Genomic DNA, 25,929 nt, shown 5'->3' on the forward strand with positions numbered 1-25,929 from the left:
CGCACACACGGAGCACGCGCACGCACACACGGAGCACGCGCACGCACGCGTGCACAGAGCCCCGGAGAACGTACGTGGTGATATCGTCTGCTGGGAGGGTGATTTGAGAAAAAAAAGTCACAGGAACCGTAAGATTGTAAATACTTTGCAGCCAGCACTTTTCACTTCAGGGAAGACATTACAATAAAATAATTCAAGTGGAAGGAAGATGAGGATACTCCTAGCACTGCTGTTTACGGCAGCAGGAGAGAAGGGAGCCCGCCCAGTGCTGAGCAACAGGGACAGAGTCAGACGGCCTTTGTGGGCAATGTCATAGCCACTTTTGATAAGTAGCCAACAGGGATGGGTGTTTGAAATTCAGTAGAACTGCTCCGCACACATTATTTACTGTACAGCAACCTCACACGTACGTGCATGCGAGGGGGTATAATAAAGAGAAAGACCAATTGTAAGGGGTGCTGGTGACCTACGGGCTTCCCGGGCAACGAGATCGTGGCTCAGAGGAAGCAGTGCAGGCAGCCGAGAATCTCCAGGTGTGGGCATCTCGTGCCCGCGGCGAGTCCAGTGTTGAAAAATGTGCATTATTTACCTGTGCCCAAACCAAACGAGAACGAGCCTGGGCCCCAGCTCCCTGGGGCTGCCTCCCAGGGACTGTCCAAGGCCGCCTGCGCTGGGCTCCAGGCTGTGTCCTCACGAGGCTGTGTCCTCACGAGCCTGCCCCGGGGCCCCTACCTCCTCTGAGGCATGGCCCCGCTGTAACACGCACTTGGAGGCTCATCCCCAGGTGGCGGCACAGACGTCCACGGACCGCGGCAGGAGGGCCTGCCATGCTGGGGGCTGTTTTGGATGTGGGGTCCTCCCTCTAGCATCTCTCCAACAGAATCCCAACGAGCCACAAATGTCAGCCACATATATAATTTTAGATTTTCTAATAACCACATTTTTAAAAAGAAGAGACAGATGAAATTCATTTAATAATATAATTTAACCCAATATCCCAACATATTATCATTTCAGCATGTAGTTGATATAAACGGTTATTGAGATATTTTCCTTTTTTAAAAATATTAAGTCTTTGAACCTGGTTTTACACTTGCGGCACATCTCCATTCTGACTAGCCACGTGTCAATCCGCATGTGGCCAGTGGCTACCATATCAGACCTCATAACTCTGTAAGATACATGATAAAAAATGTAAAGATGGAAGATTTTTCTTTTCCACGTGGGTTGCCAGTGATGCGGACATGTCCCTGTAAGGGCCCGGAACCACTTTCTGTCCCTTCTCTGTTGTGAAGTTCAGCATCTGGGATTCTTGGAGGTCAAGAGCAGCTTGGATGGTGTTGTGGACTGGATTCTGTGTGCCCCAAACTCATATGCTGAAGCCCTAACCCCCAGTGTGATGGCATTTAGGGGTGGGGCCTTTGGGAGGTGATGAGGTTAGATGAGGCCAAGGTGGGGACCCCCAGGAAGGGATTAATGCCCTTATAAGAAGAAACACCAGAGACCTCACTCACTATCTCTCTGCCTTGTGAGGACACAGTGGGAGGACAGCTCTCTGCAAGCCAGAGCTCCCATCAGAACCCAACGCTGCTGGCAACCTCTTCTGGGGCTCCCAGCCTCCAGACTGTGAGCAATAAATGTCCATTGTTAAGTACAAGTCCATTGTTAGTTAAGTACCCAGTCTTTGTACTTTGTTGTTGGCAGCCCAAGCCCCTGAGACAGATGGGGCATTGGGAGAGTTGAGAACTTACTGGTGACTCCCTCCCCACCCTCTCTAATTAGATTTAGGGGCAATGGCACTGTCTCCCTGTCTTGAGAGGACCAGCTGGCCTCTGCATGGCTATAGACCTCCTCCTTGGAATGACCCTGACCATCGTCAGGAGAGGGCTGTTTGCCGCAGCCACTAAGAACTGGCCTTGTCCTTCTGCCCCAGCACAGACGGCCCTCAGAGGCCTTGGAGCCCTCCACTCTCCCCTCTGCACCTGTTTCAGTTTGTCATCGCTAAGCTCAGAGGGGGCTGCAATGTTGCTGGCAAGTATCCTGCATTTTCCCAGCCCACTTCCACTCCCGCTAACCTCTTCCTCCAGCTCCCCACCCTCATCCTCTGCTTCTCTGCAGTGCTGACTTGGTGCCTGTGTCACTGGGGAAAGGAGAGAAAGGTCACTGCGGACATCTGTGCCCATCTCTCCTCCTGGTACTACGCACTGACCTTGATCCTGACTTGTGCCAGCCCCTGCACTGGGCACCCCTCCCCCTCTGGAGGCCACTGCTCCAGTCATTCTCCTCCTTCCCCGTCATCACCAGTTCCAGCTCTGGGCAGCGTGTGACCCAGCAGCACGCACACTTGCATCCTTTCTCCCATAGTAAAAAACAAGAAAAATTTTAACAAGTTATTGGGATAATTCCATGGGGAGTAATTGTCTTTTCAACAGATGGTTCTGGGACAGGTGTATAACCACATGCAAAAAAGTGAAGTTGGACAACCCCCTATCTTAAACCATATAAAAAATTAACTCAAAATAGATCATTTCTTAGATGAAAACAAGGGAATAACTCTTTATGACCTTGTATGAAGCAATGTTTCTTAGATATGACATAAAAACACAAATGACCAAAAAAATAGATAAATGGGACTTCATCAAGATTAAAAACTTTTGTGCTTTGAAGGACACCATCAAGAAAGTGGGGAAAAAAAAAGGCAGGATGGGAGAAAATTACAAATCAGGTATCTGATAAAGGACTAGTATCAGAATATATAAAGAACTCTCACAGCTCAACAATAAAGAGACAATCCAGTTCAAAAATGGGCAAAGGATTTGCATAGATATTTCTCCAAAAATGATATTCAGATGGCCAATAAGCACATGAGAAGGTGCTCAACATCATTAGTCATCAAAACCACAATGAGATACCACTCTCCCCTACTCTGATGGCTAAAATAAAAAAGGCAATGACAAGTGTTGATGAGGTTGGGAAGAAGTTGGAACCCTTATACGTTGCTTGTGGGAACTTAAAAATGGTGCAGTTTGGCAGTTCCTCAAAATATTAAGCATAGAGTTACCATAAGACCGAGTGATTGCAGTCCTAGGTATATGCCTCAGAGAACTGAAAACATATCCAAACAAAACCCTGTATATGAATGTCCATTAGCAGTATGTTTTGTAACAGCCAAAAAGTGTTCACAACCTAGATGTCCATCATCTGATGAATGGATAAAGAAGATGTGGTCTATACATTGTATATAACATGCAAGGGGATATTATTCAGCAAAAAAAAAAAAAAGGAATTATATATGGATACATGCTACAACATGGATGAACTTGGAAAGATGCTAAGTGGAAGAAGCCAGTCACAAAGGACCACATATTGCATGATTCCACTTGCATGAAATGTCAGAATAGGCAAACCAATAGAGACTGAAGGCAGATGGGTGGTCGTCAGGGGCTGGGAGAGGGGAGAACGGGCAGTGAGCTCTCATGGGTGTGGGGTTTCTCTCTGGGGTGGTGAAAATCCCCTGGAATTAGATAGTGGGATTGGTGCACAATCTTATGAATACACTAGCAAAAGTGAATGGCAAACTTAAAAGGGCGGACGGATTTTATGGGATAAGAATTATATCCCAATAAAGCTGTTTAAAAAGCCATTCTTCCAGGGGCTCCTGGGTAGCTCAGTGGATTAAGCCTTTGCATTTGGCTCAGGTCATGATCCCAAGGTCCTGGGATTGAGCCCAGTGGTGGCTCCCAGCTCAGTGGGGAGTCTACTTCTCCTTCTGCTCCTCCACCCCTTCTCTTGCTCTCTCTCTCTCGCACTCTCTCTCAAATAAATAAAATCTTTTAAAAAAGAAAAGCGACTTTTCCATCTCTAGCCACTGGTCATTTCTCTCTTGCCCTTTGCAGTGAAATTCCTCAAATGATTTCGCCAGTTTGGCTCTCTGGTGCTTTCTGGCAGGCCCCTGCTCCCACCACCCCACTAAATGGTCTCCGATCACGGTGGCCACCTTGTAGGCGACCACTGCACATGACGTCCACGTTACTGAACACGGGCTGATTCTCGGTCCTCCTGCCGCCCAACCACCCCCTGGGCAGCATCTGGCAGGCTTTTCCCTTATGCCCACCTCGGCTGCTGCACTGGCTGGGCCCACCTCCCCCTGGCCGGCTGCTCCTCCTTCTCCACCTCTGCTGCTCCCACGTCGCCTCTCCCATGGGGCTCGGGTCCCACACGGTGCTTGTCAGCTCAGATCCTGGCCCTAGTCCCTCCTGCACAACCGCCTACTTGGTCTCCAGCTTTACACTCGGAAATTGAGCTCCTGGTACCCACACTCCCCTCTCAAAAACCACAACAAACCAACAACCACCACAACACACCAGGCCCTGCTTCATCTCCCCTGCCTCTCAGTCATCTCCAGCTGTTCTCCCCCCGCTGCTCTGCCAGCCACACTGGCTCCTCCCAGCTCCATCATCAGGCTGGGGACGTCCCCACCCCAGGGCATTTGCACTGGTTGCTTCCTCTGCCTTGGCTGTTCTTCTCCCAGATATCTGCCTCCTTTCCTTCAGGGCTTGATTCAAGGTCACCTTTTCAGTGACGCCTTGCCTGGCCACTTGATCTGAAATTGTAGCCACCCAGCCCTCACCGTCCCCCTCTCTGTGTTGTTATCTGTAGCCCTCAGTCCTTGTAACATCCTCCATTATATACTTATTCCTACCCCACCCCCATGGAGAAGACCTACATCAAGAAGGGTGTTGAGATCATCTTTTCAGAAAACAAATCAACAGATGAATGGATAAAGAAGATATGGTATATATACAATGATATATTACTCAGCTATCAAAACAATGAAATTGCCATTTACAACGATGTGGATGGAACTGGAGGGTATTATGCTAAGTGAAATAAGTCAATCAGAGAAAGACAATTATCATATGATCTCACTCATATGTGGAATTTAAGAAACAAAACAGGGAACATAGAGGAAGGGAGGGAAAAATAAAATAAGATGAAATCAGAGAGGGAGACAAACCATAAGAGACTCTTAACTCTAGGAAACAATCTGAAGGTTGAGGAAGGGGAGGAGGGTGGAGGGTTGGCGTAACTGGGTGATGGGCTTTAAGGAGGACAGGTGATGTAATAAGCACTGGGTGTTATATGCAACTGATGAATCGCTGAACTCTACCTCTGAAACTAATAATACACTATATGTTAATTAACTGAATTTAAATTAAATTAAATTAAATTAAATTAAATTAAATTACATTTTAAAAAAGGAAACAAATGGATAAAGGCACATCGAGGGAGCTGAGCTAACCAGGGGCAGGCATGAGTGTTTCCACAGTGCGCCCCTCTGGGTTGGGCGTCTTCCTAGTGCTGGAAAAGACCCCAGAGATATGAGAGAGTATACTACCCTTTTCAGTTGTGTTTGTGATCTTTCTCTCTTCACTAGTGCGAGCTCCATGAGCGGAGGGCTCTTTGTCCGCTTCACAGCTGTGGCCCCAGGGCTGTAGGTGCTCAGTAAACACTCGGGGAAGGAAGGAAGAAAATAAAGGCGGCGGGCAGGTTTTCTTGGGTTTCATTTTCCATCTCACCTGCATGCGGGGCAGGCCTAACACCCGCACCACCTCGGTCTCCCATCCCCACTCCTCCCAGCGCTGGAGAAAAGGCTGCCTCCCGCCAGCCCGGTGAGGGGAGCTCTGAAGTCAGGCTGGTGTCTGAGCCCTCATTCCAAGTGACCCTCCAGAGTCACGGCAGTGAGACAGCCCTATGGTACCAGGTGCTGCTGAGGAGGGGAGCACCTGCAGCCTCATCTGCTGAGGCCGTCCAAACTGGTTTAACCACTGCAGGGCACTCTCGGGCAGCATCTGCTAAAGCCATATACGTGTATGTTCCATGGCCCAGCAGTGCCACCCCTAATCATGCTTCGTCCACCAAAGACATCTACGGGAATGGTCACAGAGGCTTTATCCATGCCAACTCCCAACTGGAAACAACCCAAATGCCTGTCCACAGTAGAGTGGACACACAGTTGTGGAGGGCTCACTCAATAGAATATTTCACCACTTGAAAAACACCAACTACAGATGCTCACGACGACATGGTTTGAACAAAGAAGTCTGAACAAAAAAATGCATACAATATGATTCTATTTATATGAAGTTAAAAAAAAAAACAAGGGAAAACTTTGGTGAACACCAGTCGCCCTTGGAGGCAGGACCTTGGTTATCTTGCCCCAGGAGGTGGCATATGCATGCACACTTACGTGCACGCGCGTGTGTGTGTGCGCGCGTGTGAAGTCTCACTGACTTAAGATTTGTGCACTTTACTAGATGTAGGTTAGACCTCAATAAAAAACCCCAAAGCCCCAGGGGGTGCCCCAGATGGCTGACTGCCCCCACTTATGAACTAAGTGTCACCCCATGCTAATTTCCTCCTCATACTGCTCTGAAGACTTATTGATTTTCCTAACTGCTTACTCCTTGACCTTTGTAGAGGAGATCAATGTGCAAAAGACCTTGGACGGAACAGTGGAGGACCTGGGTACTCTCACGAAGCCCCTCCTTGCTGAGCTCAGTGTTTCTGCATCATTGTTGTCCTAACTTGATGAGGACTGGACGGGCTTTGTTTCCCAAATCAGGTTTGCATCTGAATTATGTTTGTTCCTCAGAGTTTTGACTCATGTGATAATCAGCTTGTGCCTGAGTGAGATGTCGCATTGTTTCTGACTTGAATAAAGGAAACAATCACAGTGTCCATTGTGCTTTTGAATGCTCTGTTTTCATATCTTGGAGCTGTTCATCATTGGGTGGGTTTCTCCCTAATTGAATTGAAATCTGCACAGTGTCTTTGTGACAGCCTCGTTCTGGGATGAATGTAGGGCCCCCGATCCCTTTCCCGGGACCCTCCTGAGAGCCAGGCTGTGACCCCCTGCCACGTGACTCAGGTCCATGCCTCTCTGCACAGGTGGGAGAAGTGCACATGGACCCTCACAGCCCTCAGGACGTCCTCTCAGTCCTACCAACTGTGCTGGTTGTTCCGACCGCGATCCTGTGCTCATTTCTAGAGCCAGGATGTGGATGGCCCAGCTGCACCGAAGCCAGTGGCCAAAGCAAGGAGTGGGAGGAACACTCCCGTTCTTGCCTTTATTCCACCCGCGCCATGCACTACCACACTCACAAGGCTCTGACACCGCACGTCGGGGGTTCCCCCCACCAAGCGATTCTCTGCAACACCAGCTCGGTGTCCTACAGTTCAGTTTGGTTCTGACGCTCTCTCCCCGATGTTAGTGCAGATGCCACAGACCAGACTGCCCCCAATTCAGACAGCAATCACAAGTCTCGGGGTGTCCCCTGTCCTTCTCACTGACCAGCTATAAATCAGGGTTCCTGCGATACCCTCCTTGGGTTTGAGAATTTGCTAAAAGAGCTCACAGCACTCAGTGAAATACGTTGACTGGTTTATCACAGAGGTTAGGATAAAGGCTACAGATGAATGGCCAGATGAAGAGATGCGTAGGGCAAGGTATGTGGGAGGGCTGTGGAGCCTCCCCACCACCCCAGGGACCACCCTCCCAGCACCTCCGCGTGTTCACCAATCCAAAAGCTCTCTGAACCCTGTACTTCTGGGGTTTTTATGGAACCTTCATCATGACTGATCATTAGCTCAGTTTCTGGTCCCCTTCCCCTTCCGGGAGAATGAGGGGTGGGATCGAAAGTTCCAAGCTTCTAATCACAGTTTGGTCTTTCTAGTGCCCACTAAGTTCTGCCTCATTAGGACACCAGGCACTCCTGTCACCCGGGAAATTCCAAGGTATTTGGGAGCTCTGTGCCAGGAATTGGAACTAGAGACCAACACTTTTTTTTTTTTTTGGTATTATTTCATGCCAGGGTGTGAGTACCCGAAGGACGAACATACCCAGGTGAGCCACGGGTGCCCACCACGCCGTGAACCCCCTCCAGCAGCAGGAGTCAGGGAGCTGGGACTTGGCCTGTGTTTCAAGGTGAGGACATGAGTGCAGAACAGAAGGGCGTGGGGAGCCTGGGCCTGTCCTGGGGTGATGACTACACCCCGGCCCGCAGCCAGACTCCCTCTCACTGAGCCTTGACGCCACGCTCTTAGACCAGCTCTAGCTCAACCCTGGGGAAAGAGATTAGCTATAGCGGCCAGCTTGGCCCAAGGCTGAGAGGGTCCCTCTGTGTTCTGGGTGGGGGTGGGGACTCCAGGAGGCTTGGTTGGGATACAAAGGAAGGCATTTTGGCATTTTGAGAATGTTGGCAATTTGCAGCTGCATAAAGTTTCCTTCTGTACACACAAAGGAAAACTTGTGTGTGTGTGCCTGTGTGTGTGTGTATCTCTGTGTGTGTGTGGTTCCAGAATCCTGGAAGCCTGGGTTCCCACACCCGGGGTGTCGCTATGGGCAGCTAGGGGTCACGTGAAGCCCCACTGTGTGGGGAAACAGTGGGTGGCAGCAGCATGGACGACTGGCTCCCGGCACCCAGCTTCCCTCCCTCCCAGCTTGGGAGCTACTGTGAGCAGTACCGCTCTCCAGAAAGCCTGTTCTTTGGGCTAAAGTAATACTCCAGCGATTGAAATTTCCCCTGGTTTTTGCCTAGAAATGTCTGGCTTGGTCTTCCCCCCAGCCCCCTTCTCTCCCTCCCTGCCTGCCAGCCTTTCTGTTTTCAGCATTGGAACATTCCAGTCAGAGCTGGGCTCTGTGGTGGTGAGGGGAGCCAGCAGGCGATAGGACTCGGGGAAGACACGGGACAGGACTCTGGCACTGCCCCTGATTCGTGAGTGTCAGGGGTGCACCTGCCCTGCGGGCCTCGGCTTCCCAGGCCAAACACTGAAGGAAATGGGGAGGAGCACCCGAGAGCCTCCTGGATGTTCACTCTCCCTTGCTGTGTGTGAGCCCCCGCCCTCACTCTCGATTCCTCCCTTCTAGACTGCTCCAAAAGCTAGTCTGAGGCTGTGACATGGGGAGTCTGGGAGGGCAAAGTGGGAGGCAGGCTGAGAGGGGCCGGAGGGGTGTGTGCGCCCTTGTGTGCACAGGGCTCACTGTCCTTTGGGACAAGGACTCTACCGCGTGGGGCCTGGCCCAGGCCCACCTCTGTGGTCTTGCCTGAACCACTCCCTCCAGGGCCCTATGGAAGCTCCTTCAGCGCCCCAGTGCTCCACAGGCTCTCCCAGTTTGGGCCTGGGTTACCTAGAAAGGCACAGGAGGGTGGGGGGACAGGCAAGGAATGGTCAGGAGACTCCCCAACGTCTGGCTCAAAGGCTTGGGGGCAGGTGCCAATGGAGCAGGAGTAGCTGGTTAGGGGAAGCCAACGGGGTCAGTTTGGCTCTGAGGTCCCGTGACCCCAGCATGTTGCAGACAGCCCCCCTGCCTCCCCCCGGAGTTAGGGGAAGGCCCAAGGCCACCTTCCATGAAAGGCGTCTGTGGAAGCTGGCTGAGAGTTGTGGGGGCTGCAGGTGAATGATGACTGAGTGGCCCCCTACCCTCGAGCCGCCCAGACTCAAGGGCCCACTCAGGCACTTCATGAAGGACGGAGGCTGGGAGCCAGAGCTGGGGCTGCAGGTGCTCCGGGAGCACGGATGGGCTAGCCATGCTGCCCTGGGGCAACCAGGAAGGCTGCAGAGGGGAGGTGGCAGCAGACTGGGGACCACAGGGAGGCCCAAAGTTCATGCACAAAGGCGGATGCTGGGTTCAGAGTCAGCAAGTAGCCCAGAGAAGCCAGAATCTGGCTCTGTTTGGCTCAGTGAGGCAGAATCCCTCCTCCGGCCTGTGGCCCTCAGCCCAAGTTCTGTCCTCTGGGCACAGGTCTCTCGCCGAGTCTGCTCAGGGCTAAGGCAGAGCACGCATGTGGAGGGTGTGGGCCCCTTCACAGCTGGAGCCTGCGTGCAGAGAGAGGCAGGGAGACAGTTGGCAAGCACTGAGGAGGGAGGCTTCGGGCAGCCCAGAGCCTGCTGCCGCCAGGTGTGAAAAGCCTCAGACTCGGAGGCGGCCTCTAGCCAGTCCACAGGCCTAGGGACGGTTACTTCCTGCAGGGTCAGGGGCAGGCCAGCGGAAGTGGTTGCCTTGGTTTGCGAGAGTGGCCTGAGAACCCCAGGATCCTGGCTGAGAACTGGGTCAGCCTTGCAGTCACTCCCCACCTGCCCGGTAGCAGGGCCCGGCAGCGGCCCTGACTTCCCCTGCAGCCTCTTCCTGACTGAGTCCCCAAGAACAGGCTGGGGCCGGGCAGAGGCCAGGCCAGCTGACATCCGCTGAGGCCAACCTGGATGATGACCCCCTGCAAACAGGTCTGACATCACGTCTCCAGAAAGCTCTGCCTGGGAGGGGGGGGTGGACGTTTCCTGTCCCTGCTGACAGGGCAGCAGTCAGTGTCTGGGGGACGGGGCTACTCCCCAACGCTCCAGAAAGAGGCCAGGCCCACCAGTTCTCATCCAGCACCTTGACCAGAGGCTCCAGAGGTGAGGCTCAATGGCCATTTCATTATCATCCCTTCTGCCCCCAAGTCCCCAACTTCATTTCTTACTTGATTCATTTATTCAGTCCACACGTGTTCAGTGTCAGGGGCAGGAGGGGATAGTGAACAAAAGACCCAGAGTCCCAGTCCTGGTGGAGACCACTGTCCTCTCTGATAAAGTTGTGCCTTCCTGGGGCTCAACCAAACATCACCTTCTCCAGGAAGCCCTCCCTGATCACACAATTATTCTGGGAGCTCTGGCCACTGGCTTTGTCTATCCCTCTCTCAGGACTCAGGCCACATCCCCTCCAGACTCAGGATGGCCTTGTGTAAGCCGGCTCTGCCTTCCTGAGGCCGGTGGCCAGCTGGGTCTCAGTACGGGGCAGCCAGGTTCAGCATCAGCCTCAGTAACCTGCAGAGACGTCCCTCAGTATCCGAGTCCTGCAGGACCACTGCAGCCCTGCCCAGCGGTAGGTCAAACTCTCAAGGGAGGCCCCCTTGCCCTGAGGTCACCCTGAGACTTCACTTTCCACCTGGAGTGACTTCCGTCAGGGCTGATGCCACAGGGGCGCTTCCAGCAATGCTGAGGTGGTGGGTGCCCCTCAAATGCATGGGCCTGGTCCTCGGACCCTCCCCCGGCCCGTGTCCATCTCCATCTCCCAGGAGGAGGGGCAGGGCAGGGCAGGCCCCTCCCAGGGCTGAAGGATCAGCCTCCGGCAGGAACACGGAGTCCAGGCACGGCTGGGAGGAAGGATTCCTGGGCTGTGGAAGGGAGCACTTGGCTGGCAGGACTGGGTTCCCAGTCCTTGCCAGGCCTTGTAGGCAAAGCCCCAGGAGAGAGTGAGGGCTGGGACATAGGCCCAGCAGACCCAGCCCTGCGGCCAGACCTCAAGCTTCATTCTGGGAAGAGGGAACATTGCAAAGAGCAGAAGCATTGATTGAGCCCTGAGAACTCCTGACCTCCTCCATGCGAGGGGCGCGGTGTGGTGGCCAAGGGCCGGGGTCCTCTATGTGGCTGCGACTAGGGGCAGCTCCAGAGCCTCGCAGGACCACACCTGCTGGGGAAGTAGGTGAGAGAAAGCAGAACTCCCCGGCAGCCTGGCCGGCAGCCAGCCCCTTCTCGGAACAGCCTGGGGGGCAGCTGGAGGCAGGGCCTGGCCTGACCCATGACCCAAGCCAGGCTGACGAGGCTGTCTCTAAAGGGGACCAGACCTAAAGGAGTCAGAGATGGGGTCTCCTGAGGCAGCACCTTCCCTTCTCGGGCCCACATCTTCTTTTCTGGGAGGTCCTGCTTCCTCCCAACACATTCTCCTCTGGGCTTCAGTGGCCCGGGCGCTGACCATCACTGACCCCACACACTGGCCCAGGACAAATGTTCGGCCGAGGCATTTATCTTGCTTCCTGGTGCACCATCTGCTGTCATCCAGAACAGGGGAGGGGTCGGCCCTTTAGGAGGAGTTGGGGACAGCCACGGCTTGCCATCCACCCCCCACCACCGCAGGCAGATGTGGCCTTAGTGGAGCCTGGTTGCCCTCTCCGGGGTCCTAGGAGCCTGGGGTGGCTGTCAGGCCGCTCTCTCTGCCTCAGCCATCTGCACAGAGCTGCCAGGCAAGCTCTGGAAAGCAAAGAGCAGACTTGCTGCCCTGTGGAAGGTTCCAGTGGCTCCTGGCTCATCTGAGCCGGCCCCACCACCTGTCTGGCCTCAGTCCAGCCATGCTGCTCCAGAGCACCTCTTCTCCTCAGGGCCTTTGCACCTGCCATTCCCTCTGTCTGGAGCGCCACCTCTCTAGCTGGCATTGCTCACTCTTTCTCACCATATGCGGGGAGCTCACCCCTGCGGAGTGCTGCCGTCCACCTGCCCACCACGTCACGCCTCAGTCCCTGCCCCTGTCACAGCACACCAGGACTGACACAACCCACCCCACGCCTGCCTGGCTCCTCCGCCAGAGGAGACACCTTAAGAGTGGGGACCTTGTGTGTCTCACCCACGGCTGTGTCCCCAGCACCTGGCATGGCACGGAGCAATGTGTCTGCATGAATGAAGGCCCCCCAAAGCTTGCTGCCACTCAAGCCCTGAGTCCTTGCAGGCCCGGGTGTCTGGCACTTTACCGCTTCTACCCTCCCTCACAGGGGTGGCTCCCCGTCAACAGCGGGCTGGAGCCTGGCTGCCCCTGGGAGCCAGTGACCAGCTGAATCGGATGTAGTACTCTAGCCAGACCCTCAGGGTTCTATCTGCACAGGAGGACTTGAGAACTGGCCAGAGGGCGATTTTTCCCCCAAGGCCTGGAGCCCTGATGAAGGGGTTTTAGGCAGAGGGTCATGTGGGCTAGGGGAGGCTTTCCTGGTCCCAGAGTCACTACTTCTAGCTGACAGTGACCTCCCCCTCCACCACAGTGGGCTCTGGCCAAGGTCAGCCAGGCAACAGGGAAAGACCAGAGCAGAAGCAAATCAGGAGACCGTGTTGCCATGTGCAGACTGTGTCGCACTGGGCCATGGGCAGAGCACCCAGGTGGACGGGGCCATGTCCGCAGGAAGCAGCCCAGGGGTGGCATGAATGTCTGATCCCACTGTGCTGCTAATGTTCCCAGGACATCCAGCATGGGGGACGGTTGTGGACAGATGCCACCTCGCATGGTTTGAGCCCCTGATAAGCTGTGTCTGAAGCAAGTCATTCCTGAACTTTTTGACCACATGAGTTAATAAACGTTCTTTTTATTGTTAAATCAGTCTGGGTAGGGTTTCTGTCACTTGCAATGAAGGGTCCTAACAGAAAACACCGCTTTCCCCAGCCACAGGGAGAGACGAGGACAGGACCAAGGGGCATCAGACACCTGGACATCTGGAGTGAGGGGAGATGGGGCCAGGGGCCCGGGCACGTGCCCTGGACCCCGGGGAGCCAGGCCGCAGTCCCATGCCTGGTGGGTACCCATGGCATGGCAGACTCTAGTCTGGCTCAAGGTGAGCTCATATGCCTGGCCTGAGAAGGTCCAGCCAGCCAGGCAGGTGAGCGTCAGCAAGGTGCCTGGGCAGACCTGGTTTCCAGCCCTCCCAGTCTTCCCTGGGGGTGTGCTTGTCTGGGGGGCAGGTGCTGGGTGCACGGCCTCAGGGGACCTCACTCCAGTCCTATCTGCCCTCTGGTCCCGAAAGGTGCCTGGGGTTGTCTAGCTCAAGTCATCATCTGGGACCACAGCTCTTAGGTCTGAGAAAAGGCATTTATTTGTTCCTAAGAGGCCCAAGTGTTTTGAGTTCGCTAAGTGGACAGAGAATTACCTGACGGGGAAAAGAAGGATGCCAATGTCCAGCACAAAGGCACTGGGGTCTGGAGAGAAAGCCGTTGGCACTGCGCCTGCCCCCCGTGGGGCAGGGTCCTGGGGGCGGGGTGCAGCGCGGGAGCTGTGCTCTCTCAGGGCCCGGCGATGGAGTCTGCTCGGATGCAGGAGGGACCGGGAGCCCCCCCCCCGCACAGCCGCAGATGCCGGTCAGCTGTGGAAGGCCGACCAGGAGGCGCCCGAGGCGTAGAACTCCACACGGCTGGGCCAGTCGCCGGCGCCACTGCCCTCCTTGTCCTCGTCAGAGTCCTCCTCGTCCCCGCTGGACGCTCCGCAGCCCGCCCCGGCCGCGTGGGCCGGCTGCCCGGGGGCCCCCGCGCGCGGCTCGTCCTCCTCCCGCTTGCGGGCGGCCAGCTGGCGGTAGCAGAGGCTGCAGACGCGCAGGGGCTTGGGCGACAGGCGCGGCAGGAGGAAGCGCTCCCGGGAGCACTCGGCACAGACCACGAAGCCGCACTTGCGGCAGTGGTGACGCCGCGTGAGGGCCGAGAAGCGCGTCTGCGTGCAGCGCATGCAGATGTCCGTGGCCTTGTCGGGGATCCAGGGCGCCGCGTGCTCCGTGCTGGGCTGGCGGCCCGTGGCCAGCAGCTGCCGCCGCACACACTCCTCGATGTGGCTGATCCACTCCTGGCGCTCCGTGCTGGAGGCGGCTGACACCACGAAGGACTTCTTGGCCGTGCGGATCATCCAGCGGTTCTTGGCCCGCGCGGTCTCGGGCAGCGGCTCGAGCGTCACCTCCTCCAGCGGGATGATGTGCTGGCTGCGGTACTTGCGCTTGTGGAGCACGATGCTGCCGTACACCAGGATGTCGTTGAAGAGGAAGAAGATGCGCGGCTTGGCCTTCTTGCGGCACTCCTTGGTCAGCACGCCCTCGCCCAGCAGCACGCGGCCTGGCAGGGCCAGCGGCTGCCCCGACGCCCCGAAGCAGCTCTCGACGGCCGCGATGCGCTGGCTGTTGATCTCCGTGTTGGCCAGGTAATCCACCATGTTCTCCGGCAGCCTGGCTGTGGGAGGGGCGGCAGATGAGGGAGGCGGCAAGCTGCCGGGCAGAGCTGGGGCGCCGGGACCCCACGGCCCGCGCGCCCCAGCCAGACAGGCCACCACAGGGCCCAGACGGCCAGCCAGCCGCACAAACTCGCTGCCCCAGAAGCCAGAGCCAACTCTTAGACAAGGAGCTGCCCAGACATGAAGGGGCGGTCCCCAGTGAGGGGCACGTGGAAGCCAGCCGGGGACGGGGAGGCAGCAGTGAAGATGTGTGGCTGAGCCGGCCACCACTGTAGCCAGTGGGGGCTCAACTCCCTGGGGAGCCTTGGGAGCCAGGAGAGAACATGCCTCAATGCTGTCCACCCCAAGGGGCAAGGATACTGAGCCCCAACTCCCATCAGCGGCTTCCAGGAGCACCAGAGAGACCTGGCACATTGGGCCTGCTCCAGGTGGAAGGGACAGCGAGTGCCAGGCACCAGGTGTCTGCAAACCTAACCCATCACGGACTCCGCCATCCACCAAGCCAAACCATCACAGACCTGCGGCCCGCTCCCTCGGCCCGTGGCTCAGTGGTCACCACTGCCCGCATCACAGGTACCACGTGCTGACTGCTTCCTCCATGTCGAGCATGACTATCTTATTTAGTCCCCACAGCAACCCAAGGAGGTAGAATCCCCCAGTCACAGGGGGAAACTGAGGCTCTGTAGGTAGGGGGCCCAGAGCTTGTTTCCCAGGAGACAGTGCCATCCTCCACGGAGTGTGAGGCCCACTCTGTCCTCCTCTGCCAAGCACGAAATGTCAGTGGCCCAGATCTCATCCAGCGCCCCCTCCCTGTTCTGTCCACACACACTGCCTTTGACCTCCGGACTCATGGCATTGAAGACCACCCAAATCCTGCTGACTCCCCAGGTCAAGCCTCCAGCCGTGGCTTCTCTCCTGCGCTGTTAAGCATGGACGTCCACCTGCCCACGCGATTTCCTACCTGCTCCTCTAAGAAGGTCCTCAAATTCAACATGCCTAACACAAACCCAGCTTTTCCCTCCAGTTCTTCTTTTCCATAAACAGAACCACCATTCACCCATTTGTTCAAGCCCCAAATCTAGGACTCATCCTTGAGCCTCCTCTTTCCTGTACCCCCAATGGTCACCTCGTGAGCAAGCTCCACCATTTTTCTCTCTCACCACTGGCCAGAGTTTGCCCACCTCTCACCACACAGCTACACGGCTGAATCCACAGTAAGGCGCCATCATGTCTTGCCTGAACTAGGCTGTCCCATGCTGGCTCCCTCCTGTGACTGGGCCCTCAGTCCTCATCTCCCTTCAGAAAGGGTCTCTGACAACCCCATCTCAAGTACAGGGTTGGCAAACTCTGGCCTGAGGGTCAAATCTGGCCCACAGCCTGTTTTTATAAATAAAGTTTTATTGGAACATGGCCACACTCGTTCACTTAAAATTGTCTGTGGCTGTTTTTACGCTGCAATGGCAGAGATGACTAGTGGTGACAGACACCACGGGCTGTAAAGCCTAAAGTATGTACTACGTGGCCCTTTACAGAAAAAGTTTATTGACCCTTTCTCTAAGATGTTACCTTATTTTGGTTTTTCTTCCCAGGACTTATCAGGACCTAATATTTTCTTATCTATTATTTGCTTACATGTTTTCTATTTCCCTTTCTGGGTTCTAAACTCCATGAGAGCAGGGGCCTTGTCTTGTTCACTATAGTATCCCCAGTGCTTGGAACGGTGTCGAGCACACAGTAGGTGTTTTGCTCCTACTGTGAAGTGAATGAAGGAACCTTTCCAAAGCTCCCTGAGGGCCCCCCATGCAAAGAGTCCGCCTTACTTCCGAGAAAGAAGCAGGTGACAGCTGACCTCACGGCCACGGCCATGTGCACACAGGCACACACAGCATGACCCTGGCCAAGCCGATCACTCTCGTGGTATTTCTGGGTCACCACACTGCAGTTCTATAAGTCAGACCACTTGTGGGAAGCCAGAGCGGGGCCCAGTGTGGGGGCTGGATGCATTGCACAAGCCGGGTGCTCAGTCCCCTGAGTCACATACCGCTTGCCCCCCTCAGACCACAAGGCATCCTGAGAGATGCTGCCCACACCACCTTATGTAAGAACCACTGTTTTTAGGTTGCTAATCTTGGCTGTGTGTTGCAGACCTCGCTGATTACTGGTGACAGCCCTGGGCTGTCCTGCTAGGACCAATCACTGGGTCCCTGCTGTGGACAATCTGGCAAAATTCCAGAGGCCACCCCCCTCCCCACCACCGGCTGGGCTGAGTGCTGGCTAAGGGCTCCACTGGAGGAGCTCAGAATGCAGCCGAGGGAGACCCCCAAGAGCCGGGAGTTCAAGACCTGTGGCGGAGACGACAAAGATGCCTAGCGGTGGGGGAACGGGTCCCACAGCCGGGCCACTCACACGCAGGAAGACCTCCGGCAGCTACTGCGACTCACCCAATCCATGCGGGTCAACGTGGGGTGACAACAGACATCAGACACTGAGTGGAAAAAGCAACCTGCCAAGTGAGAAGTGACAGCTTATGTGTAGATATTGCAAAATGGTGCAAAAGTGTTCAAGAACTAGATATTCGAATGAAGATGGAGAAGACGGAACTTTACATGCATGAAGGTGGCTACTATTAAAAAAACAAAAACAAAAACAAAAAAACTTAAAAAACCCAGGCAATAATAAGTGTTGGCAAAGACGTGAGGTTGAAATGCTGGCGCGCTGTTGGGGGAAATGTAAATCAGTGTAGCACTAAGGACAAGAATATGGGGGCTCCCCGAGAGATCAAAAATAGAAATACCATCTGACCCAGCACTTCCATTCCTGGGTATCTCCCCACCAGACAGAAAGCAGGGTCTCAAAATGGTATGCACACCCACATTCATGGCAGCATTATTCACGGTAGCCGGGAGGTGGAAGGAACCCAAATGTCCATCGACGGCTGAACGGCTGAACAGAATGTGCAACAGAAAATTATTCAGCCATAAAAGGAAGGAAATTCTGACCCCTGCTACCATGTGGATGAACCCTGAAGACATTTATGCTCCGTGAAATAAGCCGGTCACAAAGCAACAAATATAGTACGGTTCCACTCCCACGCAGCATTGCAAGTAGTCAAATGCATAGAGACAGAAAGTAGAAAGGTGGTTGCCCAGGTTGGGGGGCAGCGGGAGGAAGGAGAGCTGTTATTTGATGGGTATAGAGCTTCAGTTTTGCAAGATGAAAAGAATTCTGGAGATGTTTCACAACAATGGAAATATACTTAATACCACTGAACTGTACACTTAAAAAGGGTTATTAAGACAGGTTAAAAACAAATGATGGACCCAAATCAAAGTCAGGTGAAAGTGGCCTGGAGAAAGGGTACCTGGATATAACCAGCAATGGGGGGGGGGGGGATCAAGTAGGACTTCACCTTTATCTATAATATTCTTTCTTTTATTTAAAAAAGTAGCAGCAACATGATAAAATCACAATACCAGTCAGTTCTGGGAAGTAGGGACATGAGCTTCTTTTTCTTTCTCTCTGTCTAAGTGTAAGGTCCTAGAAAAGACAAGAGTCACAGGACAGAGTTTGCACCCAGAGCCCTGAGCTCTCCTGGCTGGGAGCTCCACCCCGCAGGGCTCGAAGCAGGTCACCTGGTGGGACCCCCTCTAGTCCAGGGACACAGGTGATGCCAGGAGGGAGTCCTGACGAAGGACGTCACTTGCTCCCGCCAAGCTCACCTGTGTGTCACCCAATCTTGCAGCTACAGACCAAGGCTTAACACATTTGGTAGCTGAGGCAGACAAACTAGGTGCCGAGACGGAAGAGAGCAGATGGCCCCCATCTGGCCCTGGGGGGTTTGGTGAGCTCTAGAGGCCAGCTTGCCCAGGTCCCCCTCTGACCGGACGCTACCCAGGTGGGCAGGCAGCACCCAGGGATGCGAGCGGTTTAGGCAAGAGAGGGCCTACAACACTGTCTCCTTGTCCCTGGTAGGGGGTACCGGGATGCCCCACGCAAGACCCCCTTGCTGTCTGGCCCCAGCTAATGGTTTTCAGACCCTTTCCAGGCCCTAGTCACCCCTGTCCAGTTGCTGGCAGCAATATGTGGCCCAGGAAGGGTGGGGTATTTGTGAAAGGGGTCTGGGCTCTGAACTGATCCCACGCACCGACTGGGGTATCCAGAAGGCCCTCATACCCCTCTCCTCCATGAGCCTATAGTGGGTCCCAGACTGGGAGAGGGCTGAGCCAACAACATTCTTCTGGGGTTCCCTCCAAGTCTGCCCACCCTTCCCACAACCATAACTTCACACCGGGTTTGACATGGTCTGGAGATTCTTCTTGGTAAATATGGCATCCTTCACCCAAGCAGATGGGGAATCCTCCTTTTTACTGTTCTCACCAAAGAAGTGAACCTCCCTCCTTTAGGGCAGGGGAGGAGAGAGCTGACCCATGCCTCTTGGGGCCAGCCTGCCTCAGGACAGCCTCCGGCCTTGGGATAGTGCATGTGCGACCTCGGTGTGGTACCCAGCACCCGGGGTGCTGACAGAGGGTGGACGCTTCTGAAGGGTTAGTATCCGGCAGCAGGGAAATGAATAGAGCTGCTTTTGAGAGGAGGGCTTGGGAGGCTGCCAGGCTCCTGGGCTGGCCCTCCTGAACACAAGTGATCCCTCCACCTGAGGGGGCTGAAGGTGCTCGGTGAGCACTGGGGTCTGGGGGCCCATGCCGGAAGTGTTGGTGGATGGCTGGGGTTCTGTGCATGACAGCTGAGGTGTCACATGTGATCTACATCAGGGCTGGCCAATCCACACCAAGTCTGACCCGGTGCCCGCTCTAAATCCAATTCACTGAAACACGGCAACAGAGATTGGCTTGCAAAGCCTAAAACATTTACCATTTGGCCCCTTACAGGAAAAGTTTGCAGACCCCTCATCTATGCCTGATCTATTCCACCCCAGGCTGTTAGAGGCATAATGCACCTACTCTGGGGATGCACCTGACACAGGGCTGTGTCCTGACGGAACTTGTTCTCTCCTCTCCTCCACTCAGAAACAGTCTGTGTGATTTGAGAGAGAAGTCTGGGGCCCCACCCTGGGAACCCTGGAAAGCAGGACCCAGGAGGGGCACCCAGGCCCACCCTTCTGTGAGAGCTACAGTTGGGGACACCGCTTATCAGAGAAGGAGGTACCTGGCCAAGATCACAGAGGCGGGGAGTCAGGACGCTGGTCCCTTGTACTGTCCTTTGGCTTCTTCTGACTGGGGCCAGGCTGATTCACCGCCGCCCTTCCTTCCCTCCAGCCCCAACCAGGCCCACGGTGCTCCCACGTCTGCTGGATTCCACCTTCCAAATGTGTACCGTACGTCCTACTATGTGCCAGACACAGTCCTACTGTGCTTGGCACCACGTGACAGATAGCAAAGAAATAGGGACCAGGCCCTTTAGTAACAGACTCCCTGGTGGGACAGTCAGACTAGTAAGTAAATCAACAAGGTAATTTCTGACTGTGCGTGCTAAGAGCCGTGAAGCAAACGGCTGATCTGCCTGGCAGAGCTGGGGCGGGGGTGGGGGTCAGGCAAGGCCTGGTGAGGAAGTAACCTTGCACCAGCCTTAACACTGTGAAAGAGCCAGTCATGCAAAGGCCGGAGGAAAGAATGTTCTGGGCCTTGGGAACAGCTCAAGAATCTGACCTGTGGAGGTCACAGAGGAAGGAGTGAGGGGTAAGAGGTAAGGTCAAAGGGGCCAGCAGAGGCCAGTCTTGAAGGTCCAGAAGCCAAATGAGGATCTGAGGTTTTCTCCAAGTACACTGAGGAGAGTGCCAGATCCAAGTGTCCTTTCCTTCCAGAGGGGCTTCCCCTCAGTCTTGTCTAACCCTGTGTTTCCCGGAGGCCCTTCTCCAAAAAAAAAAAAAAAAAAAAAAAAAAAATAGTACTAAGGAAAATAAACCAGAGGTGCTATTAACTAGGAGCTTACAGCTCACCAGCTACAACTGTAAGCACATTATAAGTAGTCTCTCACTTAATCCTCACGAAAGCCCCATGGGGGAAAGTACCACCCCCATCATCAAAATTATTGCCCAAGGGCCCGGTCGAGTGATGGGGGAGCCCAGCTCCAAGAAGGCTGTTCTTGACCAAAGACAGAATCAGAAATCCTCAAGTCCAGAGGGCAGGGTCCCTCTACAAATGACTGATCCCCTGCCCCACCTCCCCAACCCCATACCAGCCCAGGGATCCCTTGGGCTGGCCTGGGCAGGTCCCTTAGCTCAGCTGGGCTGCCTCACCTCCTGTCTTGGCAGCCCTGAGGGCTGACGTGTGCAGGGACACAGGCCTAAGTCAGAGTCATCTCTCGGCCTGCACAGACCCCAGTGGAAATTATGTGCCCAGGAACAGCCCAGTACTAAGTGGAAACTCTGTGCCAAGAATGACCCCAGCAATGATCCGCCCTCCCCACTGGGTTTTCACCCTCTGGGGTGAGATAAGAGCTTTGTTCAAATTGCAAACCAACATTTTCCTTGCACTGTGGAGATCAAATTTCAGAGTGCCTCCGAACTTTGGAACCTTCTGGAACCTTTGGAAACTTCCTCCCCCCCCCCCCCCCCCCCCGTAAAGGGGGCTGAAGACACCACTGCCTTGCTTAACTCTTCGGTGTTCCGGAAGAGGAAAGGGAAGGAGATTCCCGCTGATTCCAGGTTGGGAAGGAACTGCCATCTCTGTGGGCCGGCCTTAGTGACTTCCTCTGTGAAATGGGAGATGAAGCCCTGCCATTTCCTTTGACAACTCCTACCCAAAATCACAAACTCCGACGCCTCGGGGACCAGGCTGTGCCATAGTGAGAGAGGCCAGAGAGGACCAAGGCCACCCAGAAAGCACTGCCACCCCCCCCCCCCCCCCCCCGGGCCCCCTGGGGCAGCTGACTCTGCTCCCCTGTGCAGACCCCGAAAACTGGGACCAAGGAGTGAGGCCCCCACGGCGGCGTCAGGCCAGGATCTAGCGGAGATCCCCGCTGCCTCAGGGGACAGCACCCGCGGGCGCCTCCGGACCTCCTCTGCTCACAGGTCGCGCATCCCAGGGCCCCGGCCTTGACCCCGAACGCCCTTACTTGTGCACACCCCGCTCTCCCTGGAGCCCCTGCAGCCTCCACCTCGCCTCCAGCAGCCCCAACCAGCAGTAAGCGCCCTTCTCCGCGCCTCTGCTCGGGGTCAGGGTCCGAGGTGGTCCTTGCCGCGCGCCGGTCCCGCCCGAGCCCCGGAGCCACCTCGACAGGGCGGCCGGGGAGACTGGAGGCGGCGGGCAGGCAGCCTGCCTTCCCCGCGTGTCCCTGCCCGGCCCGGGGCCCTTACCTCCTCCGCCGGCTCCCTGCGCGCCTGCGCCCCGCCCGGCACCCCTCCGCGAGCCCGCTCCTGGCCGCAGCGGTCGGCTCCCGGGCTGGGCGCCCACTCTCGCAGGATACGCCCCTCGCGGCGGCTCCGCCAATCGGAGCCCCGGCGCGCGGGCGGGGGCGGAGCCTGGGCTCCCGACTCTCGGTGCCTGAGAGCCGGGGAAGTGCAGGCGGGCAGAGCGCCCCAGAGTTAGAATGGGCCCGCGGTGTGCGGCCGCCGTGGGCAGGACCTGCACAGAGTGACTTTTCGGGACCGCGCCCGGCTGGTTCTCCAGTCTGACTCCCCCAGGGCCCTGCCCAGTTCCGCCTGCCGCCCGCGGCAGCGCCGCACCCTGGCTGCTCCCACCTCGCTGGAGACAGTCCTCGCAGGACTCCCAAGGGAGGCCTTGGAATTACTGTGCCCTGTGCTGCCTCTGGCGGGCCTCCCTGCTGCTCTCCGACACAGTCATCCCCTCTCAGCACCAGAGAAACCAATCATCATCATATTAACAATCAGCAGCATTTAATCCTTTTTGTATTTTCAACTTTTTATAGTGGAAACTTTCAACCCTGCATGGAAGGAGAGTCCAGTTTAGTGGACTGAATGCGCTCATCACACACTCCAACATCCAGCAGGTTATGCTGCCTCCCCACCCCCAAACCCTCCCCTGCCTCCTGGGACACTGGAATGAAATTCCAGGCCTCACCCCTCCAGGCCTGTCCCAGCCTCCCTCTGGTCCCCTCCCCGCACTTCATCTCACACTGGCTTCTTCCTGTTCCTCAAAACCCCAAGGTTGTTCCCACCTTTGGGCCTTGGCAGGTCCCCTGCCTCCAGATCTTCCCATGGCAGCATTGTTGGCATTCAAGTCTCAGCTCAAACTACCATGTCCTCAGAGGCTTCCCTAACCACCCAAAGCAGCTCCCCGTCTCCACCCCACCACCCTCAACTACCTCACCCAGTTTTATTATTTTGTAAATTATTTCTCCAACCCAAAGTCATCTTATTCAGTCACTTGTTTACGTGCTCATGGCTTGTCTCCCTCACCTAAGCAGTGAGCCCCATGGACTGGACTATACTGATCTTGTTCCTCTGTTTATCTCCAGTGCTGAGAACCAAGATGAGCACTTAGTAGAAACGCGGTCACTGCCTGTCCCACAGTGGCAGTTTGTCGTGCCAAATAGGGCAGACTCTGGGCACTTTGGCGAGGAGCCGGCTCAGGCCAGTGCAGTGTCTGCTGGCCAGGACCAAGGCCAGAGACAGCAGCAGGCGCAAGAGCTGATCAGGCCTGGAGGCTGGAGTGAGGAGGCCTGAGCTGAGCAGTGGTGACCTGCCCTCTGGGGCGGTGCGGGCAGAGCCTGTGACGTGGGGATGGGCCTCTCCCAGCCCAGGTGGAGTGAGGCCAGGACATGGGCTAAGAAGGGAAGGGGATGAGGCAAGGGCGGAGAAGGGAGGGAGAGGCCCGGAGAAAGAAGAGGGGTGGCGGCGGGTAGGCGAGTGAGAGGGCCACCACAAGTGGCCTTGGTGAGCCCACCTCCCCACCACTGCCACGAGCCCCCCTCCACCACCTTCACTGCTGTTACTTCCGCAGCAGGACAGACAGTGCTTACTGAGCGCCCCACGGAAGCCACGGCCTCATGAAAGTAAACATGTATACAATGCATGGCCAACCTTCATACTGAGAGCTTTCACATAAAAATCAGGATTTTCACCTTCTCGTAAATCAGAGGATTTGAAAACACGGTCCCCCATCTCCTCATGGAACTGTCCCCTTCAGATTAGGCACATGACCCCATTCACGACAGTCCCACCTCACTCTGTGGTTTCCCTCTTGCCCCACTTTACCTGTTTATGTGCTTCCAGTTGACTAAGCACCTGCACTGAGGAGTCTTGATGGTACAGCCGGGCCTCTACACCATCAGAGGAGAAGGACACAAGGCCCAACCATCCCAGAGGCTGACGTACAACCAGGCAGATCAGTTGGGACACTGAGACCCTGGTAAATGCCATCCCAAGCGTACACACTCCTTGTGGCTGGGGGCCGGGGCTGCTGGAGGGGGACACTGAGCTGAGCCTTCAGGGCCATGTTCCATGACTGCTTAGGACCAGGTCCCCCACCTCCCTAGCAAGAGGGGCTTTGTGGGGAAAGTAGGCCCTGCCTGGGGTGAGGGCACCACGGAAGGGAGCTGGAAAGCCTTTGAAGGCAGGACTATCCAGTTTGAGACAGCACCCTGACACCTAACACAGTGCCGGGCACGCAGCAGGTGTCCAAGAAAGGGAGGCCTTTCCATGGTTCTGGGAAACCAGAGGAAGGAGGCACACCCGTTGGTCCTGGTGGTGGGAGACCCCAACTAGCCTTGTCTCACTGCTGGTCCAGGACCCACTGGGGCCTCAGTCTCCTCCTCTGTCCTTGGTTCCAGCGCTGACATTCTGGGCCTCCGGGTGGAGACAGCGGAGACTCTGCTCATCTAGCCGTCTGCCCCTTCCCAACAGGGACCAGCTGTGGGCGGAGAAGACCTGGGCGGAGGGCCTGCTCCTCCAAATAAGAGGAAAAACTCGTGACTCAGGGAAAGGCAGAAGTTGACTCAGCCAAGCCACAAGCTGTGGAAAAAATGAGCTCTCCCTGAGGCTTTTTTGGGTTTGTTTTTTTTTTCCTCCTGGGGTAAGAAGCCCTTTCTGAGGGAAAGCTGGCTTCCAGACTTGGGGGACCAGGCTTTCAGGAAACTGCCAAGGCTCGTGATTTTCAAGTTAGGAGTTCCGGCAATCACCTGGGTGGAAAATGCCAGAAATTTATATTGGATCTTTTTAAGTCTTGTCGAAGTGCCAAGCGCTGTGTGCCACGTACTTCATATTATCCTATGTCTCCTCAGCCTACACCTGTCATTCCCCACCCTGGGCTTATGCCAATGAGGCAGAGACACAAAGCATTTGGGGCGAAGGATCCCGACCAGCACCAATGTTGCAGCAAGAGGGATGAAAACAAATGGGGCAAAGTAGTAACAGGGGATGACCTAGGTCAGAGGGGGACAGACCCTTCTGAAAAGGGTCAAATAGTCAACAGTTTGGTCTCTGTGAGGCCCTCCGGGCTCATGGCACGGCAACTAAGCGGCTCTGCTGTTGCCCTGAGCACAGCCCTCGCCGGGGCCCCAGCCCGTGGGCAGCTTCGCTTGGCGACGCTGACGGCTGACTGTCCAATCAAGTTCGTGTGTTAGGAAACTTTATTCTCCTTTTCATTTATTTTTTCAGCCACTTAAAAATATAAAGGCCATTGTTAGCTCACGGGTCATGCAAAAAGAGGCCAGAGGCTGGAGCTTGCCGACCCCTCACCTACAGGTGGTCATCATTGCTTTCTTACAACTCTTCCGCTCAGTTGAAAATATTCAAAACAGAAAGTTGGGCAAACAAGTAAAGGGAAAAAAAAGCAAACAGTGGTTGTCTTACGTATCACGGAGACTCATGAACTCGACTTCAAGTTGGCTCGCTTCCCATGATTCTGCATGCTGCTTTCTTTATCCGTGCTACACTTGAGGCTGAGTCTGCAAGCCGTGGCAATGTGGACATTAGGGAAGGATTTCTCGTGCAATGGTTGTGAAGATTAATTGTAGAGGAGGAGCCCCTGAGAGGTTTGGAAACTGATTTCACAAGAAAATCTCTCAAGGCTGTTGGATTTTTTTTAAAATGATTGTTGGATTTTGGATTGCTGAAGTGTCAGATTTGAAACCAAGAGGAAACGTGCACTCTGCACAACCACGGAACAGCAGTGGCCTTCCTCCCCCCACCCCCAAATATTGGGGCTTCTGCAGGGTCAATATTTACCCCT

The 25,929-nt window shown here is 55.3% G+C and overlaps 1 protein-coding gene across 6 annotated transcripts; it reads right to left on the bottom strand.

The window, feature by feature from the left end:
• Positions 1 to 13,143: 13,143 nt before the first annotated feature.
• On the bottom strand, positions 13,144 to 25,571 carry PLEKHF1 (pleckstrin homology and FYVE domain containing 1). 6 transcript variants are annotated; one of them, XM_035023559.1, is made up of 2 exons: positions 25,551 to 25,571; positions 13,144 to 14,781 (listed from the first exon to the last, which is right to left on the bottom strand). In XM_035023559.1, exon 2 carries the CDS (start codon positions 14,762 to 14,764, stop codon positions 13,931 to 13,933), a length of 834 nt encoding a protein of 277 aa, XP_034879450.1. In that variant the 5' UTR covers positions 14,765 to 14,781; positions 25,551 to 25,571; the 3' UTR covers positions 13,144 to 13,930. The 6 variants fall into 6 exon arrangements, with proteins under 6 accessions (XP_034879450.1, XP_034879448.1, XP_034879445.1 ...); XM_035023557.1 differs by lacking the exon at positions 25,551 to 25,571 and adding an exon at positions 23,955 to 24,317; XM_035023554.1 differs by lacking the exon at positions 25,551 to 25,571 and adding an exon at positions 22,095 to 22,356.
• Between the last annotated feature and the right edge of the window lie 358 nt (positions 25,572 to 25,929).

Source organism: Mirounga leonina, unplaced genomic scaffold, assembly GCF_011800145.1.
Source record: "Mirounga leonina isolate KUSES-001 unplaced genomic scaffold, KU_Mleo_1.0 Mir_177, whole genome shotgun sequence".
Classification (NCBI taxonomy): domain Eukaryota; kingdom Metazoa; phylum Chordata; class Mammalia; order Carnivora; family Phocidae; genus Mirounga; species Mirounga leonina.